The sequence below is a fragment of the Hoplias malabaricus genome, chromosome Y (assembly GCF_029633855.1).
Source record: "Hoplias malabaricus isolate fHopMal1 chromosome Y, fHopMal1.hap1, whole genome shotgun sequence".
In the NCBI taxonomy this organism is placed as follows: Eukaryota; Metazoa; Chordata; class Actinopteri; order Characiformes; family Erythrinidae; genus Hoplias; species Hoplias malabaricus.
In genome coordinates, this window is record NC_089820.1 from 77692802 (window position 1) to 77712701 (window position 19900).

At 38.5% G+C, this 19900-nt stretch overlaps 1 protein-coding gene across 2 annotated transcripts in view; it reads left to right on the forward strand.

The window, feature by feature from the left end:
- Positions 1-325: 325 nt before the first annotated feature.
- Positions 326-19900, forward strand: part of LOC136679205 (transcription factor E2-alpha-like) — a 33908-nt gene continuing 14333 nt past the window's right edge. The window contains exons 1-8 of one of the 2 annotated variants that reach the window (XM_066657599.1): positions 327-601; positions 6155-6272; positions 7051-7123; positions 14425-14495; positions 15839-15914; positions 17678-17715; positions 17818-17938; positions 18536-18585. In XM_066657599.1, the coding sequence (XP_066513696.1) occupies positions 6198-6272; positions 7051-7123; positions 14425-14495; positions 15839-15914; positions 17678-17715; positions 17818-17938; positions 18536-18585 (504 nt within the window). In that variant the 5' untranslated portion in view covers positions 327-601; positions 6155-6197. Of the gene's footprint in view, positions 602-6154; positions 6273-7050; positions 7124-14424; positions 14496-15838; positions 15915-17677; positions 17716-17817; positions 17939-18535; positions 18586-19900 lie in introns of both variants that reach the window. The other variant, XM_066657600.1, reaches the window with a different exon arrangement.

Sequence of the window (19900 nt, forward strand, 5' to 3'; positions counted from 1 at the left end):
TCAATCAAACACTGCTTGACCTTCTATTGGCTGATGCCGTCGGTTTATCGCTCTATCTCACTGTGCCGTTCTTTACTTTCTGTTGTGTCACTCCGCGGGTTGGAATAGTGCTTGGCGGTTTAGAACAACAGCCAGCGGCTTTCATACCAAAGTACACGGCGCTGCTCATTATTTTAAGAGTTTCTGCTTCAAAATACCCGTGAGCTTAAGTTGATTCGAGGTAAAAACGTGAAAGGTCTCTTTCTTCGTTTTTGGGCGTTTGAAATCGGACACCGTCCTCGTTTTCCGCGGAGTGATACACTGTTGGGGATGACAATGTGGAGGTGGCTAAAATGTCTAACGTTACTCGGAAGATGAAACGGTCGCAGTGGTAGCAACCAGAAGAGAGCCATAGGGTACAACTTGGTGGAGTTTATTTAGCACAGTTACTACGTCGTAATTACACTTTAAAGAGATCAGACGTTTGACTTTTCAAGGATAAAGGTGAAGACTGAACTCAGTTAATAAGCAATTTGTGGGGGATTTGTCCCCCAACTTTATGTTTTTTTCTTTCTCCCGATATTCCTCCTGTTGGATGCCGAACACTCACAACCGACGAAAGGTAAGAGCACGGGCTAAGGTTTTCTTCTCACATGTCAATTATTCTTTCTGTCTCGTTTCAAATACACGGTAATATGTGAACTTTTGCAAATATATAAACTTCTCTGATGCATTTCGCTGGCTAACTAGCATAGCAACTTTTCGTCAAGCGGGTCCTTAGCAGAGCTCCAGAGTTCAGATCCGGAAAACAATATAATCCAGTCAGGGATTTCATTCCAACTACGTTTGCTTCTCTAGCAGGCTCCAAACAGCAGAATAGAACTCAGTGCGGTTAGAACAAAATACCGGCGTGGATTTAAATATTTTCTGGACCTGTGTTTCACCCACCTCTGGTCCTAAGTTTTTTTCCTGTATGTTTTTTGTCTGAGGGCTCTGGCTTATGAGCTCCACTTGTGTGCATGGCCGTAGGAAACGACTTCTTTGTTCACTTTAGGCGGCGATGACAAGTATGGAAATGCTGCATTTTAGGCTCTTTGTAAAACTGTTCGAGATAGAAGTATAGCTATATAATTTTAAACACACTTACGGTTCTTTTTAAGCGGCCCTGGATTGCAGTAGCAACTTTAAATAACTTAGAATCAGTCGTGTTTGTGTGGATTAACGTTAACGTCTGAAAGTGCATTATAACGTATTTACCACAGTGTGGCTTTATACGTGTTGTATACATATATTTTTAAGGCCGCTAATACATTTTATGCTAATATTAAACTTCGAAATAATGTATTCGACGTGTTTATTTGACAAAGTAAACTCTGAGAAAGTGAATTTAACGGCCCTTTATGGGCACTAATATTAGGGTCCAAAATGAGCTGTATGTTTAAAGTTGGTTTTGAAGGACTTTACCCCCATTTTAAGAGAATATTTATTGGTGCGAAAACTTAAAATACTTAAAAAAAAACAAAACGCAAATTAGTTTTACATTATTTTAGAGTGTATTTGTCGCAATTGAATGAGGGGAAAACAAGCTTGATGGTGGTTAACCGGATTTTAATGCAAAACCTTTGTTTATTCCAAACAACTTTTCCCCTATTTTATGAATTCGGGTCATTCTGATTTTGTGGCCTTTTATTTTTTCTGTTTTCCATTCACATGCTCGCCATTCACTGCTGTGACCCTCTGTTGATGCTTTAGGCAGCTCATAAACTTTTCAAGGCCTCTCTTTAATTTTCTTTGTGTTGTGTGGAGTTGTGAGAAGGCCCAGTTTTTTTTAACTCTACTCTAATTCTCCAATGAACAGTTCCCTCACGTCCTGCCTTCCCCATTAAACACACGATATCTTATCTTTTTTTTTTCTGAAGTCGATTTAGCCGTGATGGGACGAATAGATAATGAGTTTCCTCCAGAACAATCGATAAGTATTTATTTGCGTCGATCGCCTGGCTGGAGAGTGGAGGAGAGGGGGTTGTGGTGGTGTGTGTGTGTGTTGGGGGGGGGGGTTCTTTTATGGAGCAATAGGGACTGAAGCGTGTCTGTGTGGGGGCTGTTCATGAGGACTTGAGGTTGCTTTCTAAGAGGATGAACAAATACAATAACTTTTCCAGCGCTTTCTGTGTCCCTCTCTGTTGTGTGTCCTTCTAACCCCCTTTCCCAGTTCAACCCTCCATCTTCTGAGGGGCTAGTAATACACACATTTCTCCAAATGGTCTCTTTTAAAAGATGAGTATGCTGTAAGATTATGTTCAAACTTTTATTATCCTCTAGGAGTAAATTTGTCAGCTGTAACAAAGTGATTGTTGGGGCATAAAGAAACCGCACATTTAAAGTCATATAAATTCACATAGATGCAAAAACAGACATAACTATAGCCTTCCACGCACGTAAAAAACACCAACACACACCATTTTACTTTCCCCCAGGTTTACCACTATATTAAAGTGTTCAACATTACTTAAACGCAGAAGATATATGTGGGATTCCTGTAAAGAGAATGGCTATATTCTCCTCTCAATATGATGAGCCCAGATTCCTGTGATCACCATTGAAGAGGCATTTGACCATTTTTCATTTCATATTAAACCTCTCTGAATGACCTTGTACCATGAACTAAACAGAAATGTAGAAAAATATGGTTAAATTTCCCTTTGAACCCATGCTTCCGGAGTACTGCTAAAATAATGACCCAAACACAGCTTGTGGTGAATTGTTCCGTTTATATATATATTACATAATAAATATGAACCTTCCATACAGAACAGTCCAAAGCACTCAACGTATAATAAGTATTGCATACCACACCACATGGTGAAACTATGTTTAACAGTTATTAACAGTATAATACTTTTCGTATGTAAGTGCTTGCAGGTCTATTCTTTTATTTCTTTGTTATCTCATTTCTTTATGTGAGTTATATCTGTTATATAATCAATATATCTCAACATCAAAGAGTATTTTATTCCTAGAGTGTATTGTCTTGCAGCCATTGCGTTTAAAACATGAATATTAATAAGCATATTGTAACACCTCTGCCATCTTCAGAGGAGTGAACGGGAAGTTGTTTCCTTCCAGAGACACATGGGGAGAGTGTGGGATAATTCAAATTAACCATGTCCTTGTGATTTTTATGGTAATTTATAGACTGTCTTGAAGCTTGTGAAGCATTGTTGTTTCTTAAAAACTTGACTTAATTCTGTAAAGTTCTAGTGTTTTCCTTGTAATCTTAATGTGTAATACATGTGTATTAACCTGTGTTATACATTAATAACCTGTAGAAAACATTATTAATAATAAGATTATAGAAATACTTGAAGCAAAATTATAGGTCTGTTGTACTCTAGGTGGACTCTGGTCTTGGTCCAGTACTAAATACAGTTTATTACTGACCAGCAAAATAAAAACATTGATCTGAATTTTGCAAAGTCTTCATTCGTGTCTTGAGATCCAGTCACAGAGCTTGCAAAACAATTTCTGTGACAACATTGACATCACTTAGCGGCTGTTAGTTTGAGAATTTGCTCAAAAGTTGCTTATCAAATTGACAGAGGCGGGCTAACATCATGTCCAGAAACTAAAATGACATCTTATGAATTACTCGAAAATCAACAGTGAAAACCATTCAGTAAATGGACTGAAACGTGCATTTGTTAGTCTCACTCATATGACCTCTAACTGGACCTTCAGCTCTGAAAATGTGGAAAGTGGACCTCTATTTGAGCTACTCTTGTCATGATCTTCATAAGGCATACTAAACTCATACAGACTTTGAGTAGAAACTTAAAATCCTGTTGTGAAAAATAATAGATTGGCTTTTACTTAAAAAATTCTATATTAAATTACCATAAATTTCAGAGCAGCGCACTAAAGCCAGTGATAATATTATTGTCTAAGCTGTTTCAGGGTTAGCACAGGTAAATGTTTCATTCCATATCCATGTCCCTCGACAACCCAATTAACGGTTGAGTTTTGAGGTCTGACCATTTGCCCAGTGGTATTTGGATTTGTAATATATCCACATAACCGACTGTATGTTTCTATCCACCCTCTTCATCTCTAAAGTGGTATTCCTACAGTTTAAGCATAAATCTTTGGAGTAAATCTCAACAGAAGAATAGAAGATATTTAACTTCTCTTTTTGTAGAAATTTCAAAATTAGAAATATTTCTTTACACACATTTGTCCAAGACGATCCTTAGCCTGGTGATGTTGGTGCAGTGACCCATAAGCTGTACATTCTGTTAGATTGCACTGTGTTTTTAATCTGTCAATTTAGCAAGGGATGATGGCTAAACCGTCTCCCTCAGTTAGTCAGGGAGCAGATTAACGTCTCTTACTGTCTGCGTTCTTTGGCCTTTAGTGCTTAATGCTTTGGGTTTATTGTGTTGGAGGATGAAGGATGGTTTGCTTTATGGAGTTGGGCACACCAATGATAGAATTTGATTTTCATAGGTTAAATTTAGCCTTTATTTTTATTAGAGCTTACATTTGAAGATACATTTGTCTGTTAATGTGCATGTTCTTCAAAGAAACATGTTTAATATTTTATGATAATATACTTGAAGTTTGGGGTGAAGAACAGCAGCAATTTGGCCCCTTTTTTCATTTTAAAACTCTGAGTAGCTTCATATTGTAAATGGTTGCAAAAAAAAAGGTGTCAGCCACATGAACCTGTATATTTGCGCATTCGAGCTGTTTCATGGTCAGCCCTAACCGTGTAGGCGTTTATCACCGTTCTAGGTAAGAGTGCTTGTGTTTGTGTGGTCGGCTGTTATTGAATCCCCTGGACTGGAGACTCTCTGGCGGTGCCCCTATCTGGTTAACCAAGGGTTATGAGCTGTGATGTGGTGCATTGTGGGAAAACCCAGTTTTAAAGGTCCTCTATGATGTGGAGGAAAGGCTTTCTCAGATCACCTTCCTACTTTTCTCTCTTACAGTCACTCTTGTCTGGTTCACGTCAGCTCTCTAGATTAGATGGGAACTCTGATGGTATGTTGTTCAGATTATATGTTAAAAAACATTTGGATATATTTGCTCTGTTTTGTGATCTGTCTCATATCAGATAATGTACTATTTGGATTAAAGCTCCAGTAATTCCCAGGATTTTATGAGAATGGATTGTTTGTTTGGCTAGTAGTTTTTTAGACATAGATAGGGCATATATTCATCTTTTCAGTCTGGGTATATAATCCCTATTTTTTAGAGAAAAAGCTGTTTTCACACCAAATCGTGACCAAGATAAAATATTACTTTTTTATAATTTAGATTATTGAATTGACATCTGTTTGCCAATCCTCAAACATATTTTTCTTGGTTTATTCAAATTTACTCTCCAGTGCTAGTGCCAGTTCTCTTTAACTGAATCTCCCATACTGCAAGATAACCACCAAAATGGGGTAAACGTATGCTTGTATCATAACACAAGGAAGTGATGATGGAATATTTTTGACCTACCATGCTGTAAGATGACTGAGGTTGGTTGGATATCCTCCCACAGTAGGGCTGTTAAATGTCCATTTTTGCATACTAAGTTGCCAACGCTGGGAAGTTTAGCCAAAATTGTGCCTGGTTTTCAAAAAACTCTGGTAAATTATTGCTATAATTTCCCATGGCTATTATTACCCAGCACATTTCTAGATTGACTCGAGGCTTGTTTAGTGATCAGTGACTAGTTGTACAAGCCACATGCCAATATTATTTTGATTTCTTTTTGATTATTTGATTACAAATTTAGGTTTGCGTCTTAGTGCAGTGGGGGGAAAAACCCAGATTGAAAGACATTATTCATAATATTTTACCCCTGTTGCAAGGATAAAGAACACAAACTGTAGTCATGAAAAAGGCTGCGTAAACAATATTGTGATTTTGTGATTATTTGCTTCAGTGTCTGTGATAGGTTTCCTGCTTAGACTCAAGTTTACCAGTTTAGTGTTTTTATGTTTTGCTTCTCAAGAAATACTACATTGAATTGTAGGTTCTTTAGGTTAAAATGGAAGAAGGCTTATGTTGAATCTGTGCTTATAAGCATAAGTTCACAAGTCTTAAAAAGTTTGATGCATTTTGGTCAAGTTTAAAATGTTTACAGCCTTTAATTTAACTCATTGCACTTTCTTCCTTCCTTCAGGGGTAGTATAGCTTGTGAGTCTATGTGTGTTGACTGAGGAAGGATGAGTGATACAAGCATCAGAATGACCACAGCAGGAACAGACAAAGAACTTAGTGATCTCCTGGACTTCAGTGTGGTAAGCGCAGATTTCTCCCATATGGTTTAGGTTAGGAAGTACAGCTGTCTGTTCACCGGAACTTAATTATAGCATTATGGCATGCAACCATAACCACTCACCAGAGTTAGGGTTGGGCAGTATGAAGAGATGTTTTGTTATTGTAATAAAGTACATTACTATATGCTTTACACCACCGCTGTCCAAAGAAAACATTTATCTTTTTTTATCAAAATATAGTTTAATGCATCACGTGAACACATATTTTGTGTGAAAATGTCTTGATGAATGAACCAAATAAAATGCTCCAAAGTTACTTGGAATTAAATCCTTTCACATTGACTCCCATTGAACGTTTATATTGTTTTCTCTTCTTCTATTAAATGACAATTTTGAGAGGCATGTTTTTCTTTGGAAAACAGTGAAAATAATTTTCAGAAATTGGGGAATTGCTTAGAATATAAAAAACAGAGATAGATCTAGTTAAATATAATAATTATGTTTTCCAGTATCACTGCAATTTTATTTTTATTTTTTTAAGTGTGGCATTTCCTGGTATTCCTATGGCTTTTTCAAAAACATCGTACAATTTATCCCGAAGATTATTGTGCTTTCATGTCAGGCAATTGTAACCAGAATGTATATTCACTTTCTTTCTTACCAGTGTATTATTGTTTTGTCTAGAATTGTAATTTAAACATATGCCGTTCCTGTTGTGTTTTTGTTTCTTTAAATATTCATTTTTTCATGTTTAAACCTGTATTTATGGTGGTTTACCCCTGTTCTCCCTCTCCTGTAGATGTTTCCTCTTCCAGTGCCCAATGGAAAGAATAGATCCGCTACTCTAAACAGCACACCATTTGGAAGCTCAGGTAGGCCACACTGTTCTCGTCTTTTAACTCTTCTCCAGTCGAGAGTTATTTCTGACCATATTATAGTAACAAGGTAAAAATAAAGTTTGTTTATTTAGAGCCTTTCTCAAACTGACTCAACAGAAGGAGGCTATAAATGTAATATAAATTAGTTTGGACACAATATACATTGAGAGTTCAGACCCTGAAATTTGAGTTAAACAGAGAAGGGAACAAATTTGTGATGTGTTTTAAAAGCTGAGAAATAGATAAAATGGAGATTTTCCCAAACTTGACAGCTATTCTTTCTTTGGTGGCTTCAGCTGTTTCTTTTCCATCACTATTTGAGAGTGAAGGTGTGGGAATGGTTGCGGGAAACTGACAGAACAGCCCCCATCCCCCATGAACATCAACAACAAACATTAAAACAAATGCACAACCCAAACCCTTCTTTCTCACCCTCAGCACCCCCCCTCCCCCTTTAGCTTTTTGTCTATCCATCAATCCTCCTTTTGGCTCCTTCCTCTCAGGGTGAAACTTGAATGTTTCTGTTAATTACTGTGATATTCAAGAGTTAGGAGCTTCTCCGTTTGCTAAGTAATTACCAGTAGTGGCCGATATTAATGAGTGGTTCATTTGAGACCAACCCCCCTTCTACTCTACAAAGGACACATGCAGATATTCACTTACAAGTCCTTATTTGAAATAAGATAGTGTAAGGAGATGTGCTTTGTTGAAACACTTTTGTAAAAGATGGCGGTTACTGTTATTGTCCAGAACGGCTGGGTTGTCTATTGTGAAGCGCACACTCCCCCCACCAGTCATAGGTCATAGGACCAAAGCGTTCTTCTGGAATTGTAAAGCGCAAGCTGATAGGAAGCACATGTGGTTAGCTCTATGGTTTCAGTATGAGCATTTTTCATGTTACAGGGGCTTTTAGAGATTTCTTCACACAGATATAGTCATTGTAGTGTTGGCCTGTATTGATTAAGTAAATAAAGTTTTCACATGATATAGAAGTGTAAATTAATATTGTTAATGAACCCAGGTTCTTATTGGGGTTTAACAGTTTTATTTTGTTCTGCTTTTTGTAAATAACACTAAACACATACAAAGGTCAGATTTACAGAAAAGATCATGACTGTTTTTGGAGCTTATGGACTAGATTTTTTTCCAGAGTAATCTGAAGCACTCAGCAAAAGGCATACACTACAGTTTTTGTTATGCCAAAACTAAAACTCTATATTTTTGTGCACCTTTTATATAGATAAAGTCATCCTAGTATTGTGCAACAGTTGGATTTGGGTGACAACACTTTTAAATTTAAAACGAAATGCACATGAAATGCCTTGATTATGCCTCAAATGAGAGATCTCTTGGTAACAGTTGCAACAATGCAGCCATGCTTAGTCTGCATTTCTGATTGGCCATTTTCAAGCGTGTGAAGGTCGCTGCCTTCCTCAAGCTTCAGCACCCACAAAACCAAACCTGTCTGTAAAGGTTCATGTTGACATTTTCCCACCTGTCTAATATCAAGGGCTTTTACTGGAGGTACATCCCCAGTCATCTTTCATATGAAAAAGAAACAGACAGAATGCAAGTGTCATAATCCACAAAATGTTTGGTTATATAAATAAATAAAGATATTTAAGGAATTAGGGTTGTCATAGTTTTTTTTATCACAGTTGATTCAATGCAGTTACTTATATTATTATATTTTTGAGATTGGTATTGACCTTGTTACCTGGTCCACTCAGGTTTCATTTGGAAAAACATCTATGCGTGAAAGGAATATTAGCATATAACTCTGATTTGTTGTATCTAAATGTACAGTAAAGCATACAGTTGTCATATATATATATATATATAATATATGTGGAAAAACTCCACATATATTATAGTTGGTTAACTATGAGAACTGAGTAGTATATATTATGAATTATAACAGTCCCAGAAGACACACAACGTCCTTCTTTTTGTCAAGAGCAGTTTATAAAAGTTTTCTCGCATTCTCTTACAGCCGTGAGCGCCTGCCGTGCTTTGTTCTCTCCTGCTGCTTTGGCTGCTCACGCTCTTCCACACCTTGCCACTGTCCTCTGGTGATAATGATTCAACTTGGCATGTTTAAAGCTACAGGACCGCGAGACAGCGGCCACACACTGTCATTTAGCTCCGTCTCCATGACATTTACTGTGGCGGGGTGTGCAGCATAGAATCACTGACAGCTATTCGTTAGCTTCCTGTGATAACTCTTTCATGGTGCTTGATCTTGATTCCCTGAGGTGTTGCTGGCCAGTGAGTTTCATTTACTGAGTATGTGAAAGTGAGAATAACTGGGATATAAATATAACTGCAAAACTCTGCTGAAAAACACAGAGAAACACTGAGGTTTGCATGAAGCAGAACTTTCCATTCCTGAAGGTGGCCAGGGGCTTCCGGCCGATCAGCAGAGAGAGTAAAAATAAGTTAAAGTAGAAAAAAGGGTTAATTATAGTTATAACCGATATTGAATTCCAGGGTGATTTTTAATTATGAAAAAAAAACAATGTAAACATAAAACTAATTTATTTAATGAGACTGCATTAATTTTAACCTGTGTGTGTTCCATATGTCTGTGAGAGGGGAGTCAGAATTCAGCTCAATGGCCATGTTAATATCTGTTTGTCTAATGCTATCGGGACATGTTGAAGTTTTGCACTAGTGTCATGCCGAATCTGTGTTATTACAAACACCATGTTTGAAAATTACACTTGGCTGATTTATGCTCTGTTGGATAGGTGGAAAATTTACATGCTTAACATGTCTCAGTTAATAATGACCAAATCTGTGTTGATGATAAACATTTTTCTTTGCTTTTTTTTTTTTTTTTTTTTTGCTTTGTTAAAACTCTGAGACTTACGATGGCCTGTTTTTGTGCTGAAATCCAGTATTCTCTAAATTTAGAATTTGAAAATCCCAAACATGTAACAGGTGGTTCAAAGCAGAAATAAGATGACTCAAAAAATATTACATTCCCTGCAGATACTGTATTTACTCTGCTTCATTTCAGCTAGTTTTAACTGAGTTAAGTGCTGTTGGTTATAGACAGGAAGATATAGGCATTGGTGATTAAAGGGAGTATTTGCAGTCTAGCCCGTGTTTCCTGAACAAAGTATTGTTATGATATTATGGATATATCTGTGTATCCTGTGGGTTAATGGCTTTATGCCTTTGTGTTGTCTTTGTGTGTGTGTGTGTGTGTGTGTGTCATACGTTCTGCTCCTAGCCTGTGACTCATGGCTGACTAGACCCATTCCAGCATTTTTCCTCTGTAATTATAGCCTTGCTCTCTTTAACAGGGTTAGTGTGCACCCTCTTCTTTTTTAAAGGGGTGTGCGTGGATGTGCTTGTCCTGACTCACTCTCTGAGCTGTTCCATGTGTTCATAGACACACACACACACACACATATGCAACAGCACTGTAAGTTTCACTCATGCCTCCAGGGCAGAGAGCAGTATGGGGTGAAGACATCATGAGTGCCAGCTTGTGTCTCTATTGTCCTTAGTAATCAGTGGCTCTGTACAAACAGGTAGCGTGCAAAAGCCGGTGGATCTCAGATCAGCTCTCCAGACTATAATGACTCACCTGCTCGTAAAGAATGAAAAAGAGAAATGATGGTAGATAGGGACTCACCAATCCCACTGGGTTCTCAAACCTGAACTTGAGCCATTGATACTATTAATGATTCATGTTCATGTATCTTCATTTTTTTTACTTAATTCAAACATAGTAGCCTTAATGTCATTATGAATGGAACAATAGAAATACTTGGAATAAAACCTTGTCTTTCAAATATGATTTTGTTCATTCTACTTCAGCTCAGGCAGCGTTATTAAAAATAACAGAAATGGTCCTAAGACATCGTACCCAAAAAGAGCACTAATTTTCAGTAATATGTTTTTTACTGTACACATTTAATAAAGTTATTCAGGGGTGCTGATACTGCTCCAGTATTTTAGATCAGTGTCTCACTACAGAGAAAACAAAGAGCTTAGCTCTGGAGTATATAAAGTCATGATTTTTGCCCTGCAGGTCTTTCTCATATGACCCTGTGCTCATGCCGAAGCCTGAACGGATCAGCTGGAGTCATTAGACGGCTCTTACCGCTGAAACGTGCATGGCAGCTTTTTTATTGAGCCTACAGAGCAAAGTTTTGTTTATTCAGGTGTTGGGGGAATGTCTCGTAACTTCAGGGCGAAGCTTTACCCACCAGACGTTTTCTACAGAGTCAAGCAGGGCTAGTTTTAAAGGACTGCCTCACGATTTCTCTCCCTCTATTCCATTAATCATCTGATCTGTTAATAAGAGTGAATATTCTGCATGCTTATGAATATGGATTAAAGCTATTTTTGAGTGTTTTTTTCATACACCCCCACATGTCATCACCCTCCTGTTGCCTCTCACATTGCTCAGTGTTCACTGTTTTTTTTTTCCCTCTCTCTTTCTATGTCTTCTGCGCATTTTCTTTATCTTTCTCTCACTTTATTCCCTCTTGTGCTCCCACTGTCCCTCATTTTTATTGCTATTCCTGTCTGTTGCTTTTCTGTTTTGTTCTTTTTTATTTTTCTCTTTTTTATTTTTCTCTTTCCACTGTTTCCCTCTCTTTCTTTCCCTTCCTCTTTTTGTATACTCTCTTGCTTTCACTAGCTTTATCTTTTTATATCTGTCTCTTGTTCCTATTTTCTCCTACTGTAACCATCTCTCTCTCCTTATCTCTGTCTCTCTCTATCTCTCTTTTTCTCTCTCTGTTTTTGAATAGCTGTATACAGTATACTTTCTACACCCCATCGTTTTAAATGTCGTTTAAATGACGGCATTCTGCTGGTGAAATGTTCCGTGCTCTCAGGAAGTCCCTGTATTGTTGCAGTGTTTTAGGTAAATAAACAAACCTTAATGAGATTTCCAGGGGCATTGTCTAAAGACAGGTAGTCTGCCGTGGAGCAGCAGAGTGCCCGTTAACTCACTCAGATCGTTCTTTCCTGTTTTTTCGGTCACACTCCGCCGGTGATGTGTGTGCATTGACAGGGGAGTCAAGAGATGGCTCTGGCCCAGTGCTGTCAGATAGCACCACAGTTCACAAGCTACAGACTTAAGATGTTCTGCACTTTGTCTCTTGATTGAATTTGCTGACACAAGCCCACGTCTCTCCACTCCAAAACACCTCTGGAACGCTGCCGGGAGATCGCGGTTGTCACGGCAATACTGGCGGCCTCGTATTTCACTCAGGTTCTGCTCTGTCGCCGACGCTGTCATGATTCCCTCCCCCTCCTTCCCTTCCCCCTCTTTTAATTAGACAACAAAACAAAAAATATGAATATTCATAAGCCACGGGTTCATTAATATGCACACTTATGCAAATCAGCACACAATTAAGGCTCTTTTCTCCAGAGATACTCGCCAGCGTTAAAGCAGGAGGGGGCGGTGTTCTGGAAATTTCTGCTCCATCAATCTTTAAAGTTCTCCTGCTCTGCATTCTAACCCAAATGTGTTTGCATTTTCAGAAGCATCAAAGTACTTTACTATTTAAATGTGTCACTGTACCTCTTCAGTACTTGTTTATTTTTTCTTCTGAACACTTGAAATGGAACGGCTTCTAAGTCTGTGCAAAATGTCAAATTCAAAATAGCCCCCACATGGCATGGAATATACATCTTATGGACACATGAAAACACCACTATGGACACTATGCAATATACTGCGCTTTGACATTATCACACCTCCCTGTGCACTACTGCTATCACAGAATGATACATTATGTATACTTTGTGAGCATCCTAACCAACCGCAGGCCCTCTCCAGGCATTTCACATTATCTAAAAAAACAATACAGGCTAGTCACAGGGAGGCACGATTGGTCCAATCACACAGCAGTCACCCTGGATTTTTTGGTGGTATCAAAAAACTGTTTGCATAAGCAGTTTGATTTAATCTGTTTTCTCATTAGTTCAGCCCTGACCAGTCCGTAAAAAGCAACACCAGTGAAATTTAAAAAACAATTCATCTGTTACATTAATGTCTCTTCTCCAGTTAATGTCTGAAAGATTTCTCTGGATAGCATTAGGTTTAAGTCATGTGTTGTTGCATCAGTGGGTCCTAGAAGATAAAAAAAAAGAATAAGCCACCTGTCTTGCAGTCATTTGACATATCTGCAACAGTCCTGCCTGCAATCAATGGATAAATCCATAACTGTCCTGCTGACAGGTGATGTTTGCATTTAAAGAAAGTAGCTGGTTTTGCTCCTTAACCCCATCACATCAAAGGTTTATTTTGTTTTTTCATTTATTCATTTTAAAAATAATCATTCTGTGCCCCTACGCTAGAGATACACCTGCTGTGAACTATGCGTTTGCGCATGCATGATGGCTGCCTTGCACATCCTGTGTCTGTTTGGTGCTTCCCTTGTGCACATTTTCAGACATTAAAAACAAGGTTCAGTATGCGCGTAAACGGTAAGGGCAGTGCAAGCGATCAACAGCATCGCGATGGCGGCAGGTTTTGAAGAAGGGCTGTGTCAGAGCCAAGTCTTTATCTTTCTCTGGTCTGCCCTCTCGTGGAAGCCTCCAATTTCAAGCTTGGCACATAGACAAGTATGCGAACAGTTACGTTCACGACACAGGCGGTTGTCTACGCAAACGCATGGCCAAGCAGCAAATATATCTCTAGCCTAGGTGTGGCATGGCCCTGTCACTGAGAGAAATGTGCTGATGTGTAGAAAAATCTCTGATAACAGGCATTAGATTCTAATAATGTGACAGTTAAAGGCCTGGCATACCGCATACCCCACCAGCGTCATCATATTCCCCCTTCACCAGCCCTGTAAGCTGCTCCCGGTCGTTATTTCTCATAGTCTGAATTCTTTTTATGTAGTCACCAGCATAAATGAGAGGACTTCCCCTGGCCACAGTTTTCATTTCCCCCGTACCTCATTCTGCGTGGCAAACAGATGAATTAAATTAATCCTTTTCAAAGGAATGGATTATATGAAATCCCTTCTTAATGGCAGGCCGGGTAGGCTAATGTAAGAATAGCCAGAGGTGAGCTCAGTGTTTATGCTGTGTAAGCCATGTGTATTTTTATTTTGTTCTGATTTCAGAGCTTTTATTAATAGCTGATGGAATCTTCCAGAATGAGGTGCTAAGCTGCAGGCACTGGACTATGCCAGCATTAGAAAATAAGCAGCCCATTTGTAAACACTGATGATTATAATAATGACTAATGATTATTACCATTGTAGGAAGGGGTGTATGATCTGTATACAGAATTATGTATGTTTCTGTTGCAGGCTTGGACGATAGGAATGGATCAGGCTCTTGGGGCTCAGGAGAACAGAATAGTTCATCCTTCAGTTCACGGGTAAGAATGAACACAGTCACGTTTTCTGTGAGTTTGCCCAACAATGGGCAAACTGTCCACATTTTACACTTTTTAATCATCACTGTTCTCCAGCACAGTCTGTCATATCTGTCACAGTCCATTAGGTGAGAAAGTCCATTAGGCTGTCAGACTTGCTTAGATACTTGCAATGTATGTTGTTGAGACTAGAGCTATCACTATTGATTACGTTAGCAATGTATCATTAACCTGCCGATCATTTTGAAGAAAACTCACAGAATTTTTTATTGGAATAACATAGAGTAAGAAACGTTTGCTATGTTAAAAACATGTTAAGAATAATTGTATTAATATACATTCATTGTTAATGTAGCTGAGCCTGTTGGGGAAAATATAAGTTTATAACATAGTAATATGATACAAATTGCCTCCTTATTGCTGTTGATATGTAGTACATTTTTACTTTTTTTTATTTACAGTTGTAATCTCACATGCATCCAGTACCTCAGTTTTTGTTTTGCTGTAAAGAGGAGTATTTTCAGAACCTCCCCTTTGCCAGAACTCTTAAGATTTTTGTAAGGTGCATGATCAAGACTCGTTTTCCTCACGTAGTAAAACATAGATTCAGTTTCAACCCTCCATCATCAGCTCATCAGAGGAGTTACAAATCATGTCAGTTGATTAGATTATGGGTCAGACATTTAGACACAGATCAGACTCTCTGAAAGTATCTGTCTAGCAGTGCTCTTTCGATGCGCTCTGAATAAAGCCATGAAAAAGCAGACAGTCTGATTCCATGATTGCTGTGTTGTGTGACGTATTTCCTGAGACAGTCGGAGCTTGTAGGTGAGTGTTACTGTGTCAGTTGGTCATCTGGTCAACCTCAGAGATTAGGCGGGTAGAAACATTGATCCCTTCATCTTATCTACTTCTTATCTGATCTCTCAAATGCCACCCTGAATCAGATAGTGTGAATTTGCTGTCACCTCTCTTAGTTAAAAGATGATACACTACGAACCCATTTGGAGCTGTGAGTTTTAAAAATAAAATTAGCTTCATTTACTTAAAATGTATTTAAACTTCCTGGACATCTTAGAGTAAAATAGCTGCTACATTAGCTTTGGACTAGAGCTTCAAGGCTAATGCAGCTAACAGGTTATTAACTCAATCATCAGTCATGTTCTTAACAAATCTTAAATGAAATTGAATATGTGTTTTCTGGCACTTTACGGTATACAGTATGTGGAAAGATGTCAATAAAATGCACAATTGTCAGTTTTGTTCATTTTTTTATTGATCTGTCATTTTTTGAGGGTGATGAATTCTCAATTTCATTTGTTATAAACTCATTTATGTTCATATAGGGGTATGGAGAGGGAGCCCACTACAGTGAACATGAAGGCATGTCCCCCTCACCACTGTACAGCTCAGGAATTGGAGGTATACCTATGCATCATCAAATCATTTTTTAAAAGAACTTCAACTTTTTAATCACATCAGCACTTGTTACTAAACCAAAGCAATACTTGGAGCAATACAAGTTCACTGCTCACCAAAAAGGGTTTACAAAATTTACAGTTTTACATTGCTTTACAGATAAATAAGAAAAGATACCTGGAAGAGATTTGTATTGTTTTCTGTGTCTCACTACTTTTGTTACATTTTTTTAAAACCATTGCATAATTCAGTGGTTAAAATGCAAACAAAATACCTTACAACGGAATCATTTCAATAGATTGCCATAGGGAAACTGGCAAATTATTTATTTTGTTTTATAAATACAGCTAATAAAAACCTCCAGTAAACACACACATGTATTTAAACAAAATTTCTCTGTAGCCTTATGTTTTAAAATATCCTGCACATAGGGTTACCTCTATACCACGAATGGATATTAAACCTGTTTGAGGTCAAAAGCTTTGCAGATATTGAACACTGAATTGTTGGTTTAAAGCATCATCACTGGAAACAATGCACACTGTAGAGTCTGAATTCAAACTGTAGTCTCTAAAATTAAGCAATACACATCCAGTCACTGAATGAAGTTGTTTAAATCTTAATTTTATTGATACACAGATTTCTAAAATATTGGAACTGCTTTTCAATATGCTAGAGTAGATATTAGATGTTTCTTAAAGTTATTGTAAACTGAAAAGAAAAGTTAGAGGTCCCAAAAAGTCTGGAGATTATCAAATCTGCCTCAACTGATTGAACACTACATGGTGCAGTTAGAACTATTACAATTGGGGAACCCCATATAATATTTACAGCTGCCCTTTATACCAAAACTGAAGCACCCAGCAAGTGATCTGTGCAGTTAAGTATGTTGTGTCACCCATCAATGCACTGAACGCATCAATATTTTTGTGTGACACAGATACCATTTATACAGATATGCGTATATGATGACTGTCACCAGCCCAGCATAGCTGAGCTTATAGTGGTCTCCACACTTTGGATGGGGTCACACAGGGATTTCCTCAGTAAAGCCTCACATGATGTGGCCGGTGGGGTGCTGTGGGGGGGATGGGTGTTGAAGAGTGGGGTTAAGTCCACTGGAGCGCAGCCCCAACCCCCCTGGGGCTTAACCAGGGGGGTGGCTGCCTCTCAGGAACAGCGTAAGGTGGGGGGCTTGCTTAATTAGCGCCAGAGCATTTATAATGGGGCAATTTGTTGTTCAGGCCTGAGTCTGAGGCCGTAAACAGTACACCTCATCCACTCTGCCAGCCTTGCTGAGCCAGATGGAGGCCAGCCAAACAGAGAAGAGCGTAAGCAGCCTATCATCCTACACCTTCTCACAGTGAATAAATTACTACAGAAGTGTAAGAGTGAATAATATGATGGTGTGTTTTCATAATCCTGATTTGCTTTTCTATGATGGGTGTGGTCAGTACACAAAACCACACATTTGGAACTATTGTGTGGAACCTGTAAACTGTCAGTGCATAATAACCACATAAACTATGGTTTAATAGAAATGTCAGCCCAACAAATGTTGCAGTGCTTGTGCATTTTGTTTGTTTTGTTGTTCGCTCTAATGACATGTCTGCTTGCGTAAGCAGAAACAGGTTTGGAAGCCGGTGAACAAAAGCATTTGATTATGCACATGAACTTAAGCATTGTGTGCATTGTTTTGCTAAGAAATCCCTTTATCAGTGTCCTGTAAGCCAGTAATATAAAAACATGTCATCTCTCTCTTGCAGGTAAATCAGAAAGAGGAACTTACTCCTTTGGCACACAGGTAACAAAACATTTTTCACTGAAGTCATCTTTACTGTCATTTGAGGTTCTGCTCTTACGGTTTATTTAAATTGCACGGACTCACCTCTGCTTCCATTCACAGTACCATCCAGGGGAAATGTCCATGTCCAGTCCTGATGGCCTGTCTCCATCTGGACTCAAATCTTCATCCACCTTCTATGGCCCATACGGCAACCGCAGGAGGCCCCCTGAAACTGTTCTTGGTAAGATGGACTGAAAGAGTCTTCTGGGCTTGGGCCCAATTTTAGAGTACACATACATAAGCCAGGAAAAAAAATCATCGTTATCAAGCATTACTGTAGTACAACTGTATATTTTAAACCCATTCTCTCAAATACTAGAGCTACAGTTTAGAATAGTTAAGTGGCATAAAATCACCTGAACACCGGCGAACCTAAACATAAACGCAACTCCTATTTGTCATTACAGAGGTTCAAGTGAGAGCATCAGTGGCTCAATGTTCTGTCTCTTGAAAGACTGTAGGCTTTCATACTACATATTTTGTGGGGGACTGGTATAGGAAAGGGGCTTGTGGCCAAAGGATGGAACTAAAGACAGCTGAAAGGGAAACTGTATAAATGTGTTAGCTGTGTTTAAAAAATGAGTGCCATTAATTGACTGTAGATCATTAATGTATAAACTTTGACAGCACTAATATATCATTGCTGTATAAACAAAACCTCCTTATAGCTTATTGTTTTTCAGGGTTTATGTCATATGTGGGTTATATTGCACGTATGTAGTGATTATCATTTATCTTGCTCAAAATCATTGATTTGGATTTTATTTTTCTTGTTCAGATAACCAGCCGAAAAAGATCAGGAAGGTGCCCCCTGGTCTCCCATCCTCAGTAAGTGTCACTGACTTTTTTTTGTGTGTGTGTACAAAATATGCTAGTCCTCAAAAGTTAACCTAAACCAAAACGAGGACTCTCTTCAGGTGCTTGTTGTTAAAATTGTTCATTATTGTAAGATAATTATTGGTGTCAAATATGGTTTGAAAACAAATTGGGTTGAAAATTACAATGTTGATATTTTGAAACATGCAAAATTGCATTAATTCAGCGGTGCAGCTGCTCAAACTAAAACACTAATTTAACTCAAATCTATCATTTATCAAGAAGACACATCACAATCAACATAAACACATAGTATTCATAGTATATCAGTTCTGTAGCGATTCATACACAGGCCTTTTCTGCTTTGTGTCTGGAAACAATGATGCCACTCAGCAGCTTAAAGCAAGTATTTATATTGCTGTTCATCCTTCGTCAGTGGTTGGGTATAGTCCCGGATCAGTGCTACACTGCGTTCTGCAAGGTCATTGACAGTGGCGATTCTGTGCAGGACGTGCTGTGATGACTGGAATGACAGGTCATACTCCCAAGCATCAGGGTTCCTTTTCTAGGAAGTCAGCGGGGGACTTTTAATACAGAAAAATGTGCAGGGAGACAGACGTAACCAAATCTACAAGAGTCTTGGTAGTGATGGCTTCTTTACAGTAAAATCCGCCTGTGGTTGAAATGCAAGGAATCGTGGCAGTAACAGTGGGTTGTTTGACAGTGCTGAAAGTTTTATAGTTTATATCTATATATAATGGCTACCTTAGTGTGAGAGAGAGCGAGAGAGGGACGGAGAGAGAGAGAGAGTGACCTCGTTAGTAGATGGTAGCTCTTTCAGGGCACAGAGTCTGTGTCTGAGCCAGGATTAACACTGGCACATGCCATCAGACAACACGCCCCCCCATCCTGACACACAAAACAATTGGAAACACATCCTTGCACATTATGAGAACACATGAGGCATTCACTCATGCGAGGCTTAATCTTGCCCACATGAATCCAGATATGCACACACAAATATACTGTTTTTAGCGGTAACCAGATATTCCTATTTTTAGGGTTGTGCTTACCCATGCAGTATGCTTTTAAGCGTTCGTGCATAAGCCCTTTTGTCAAAATAATAAACTTGCACCTCACCCATCGTCTTTCTTTCTTTCTCACACATCAAATACACAGTGTGTGATAGCTGGGTTCTAACCTGGCCTACTAAATCCCAGCACAGACTGAGACTCATCCTCTAATACCTGGCCTTTTAGGCCTGCTGTGAAGAATTTGAATTGCTGTGTAGATTAGTCCGCATTTAAAGGGGCCATATCCTAAATGT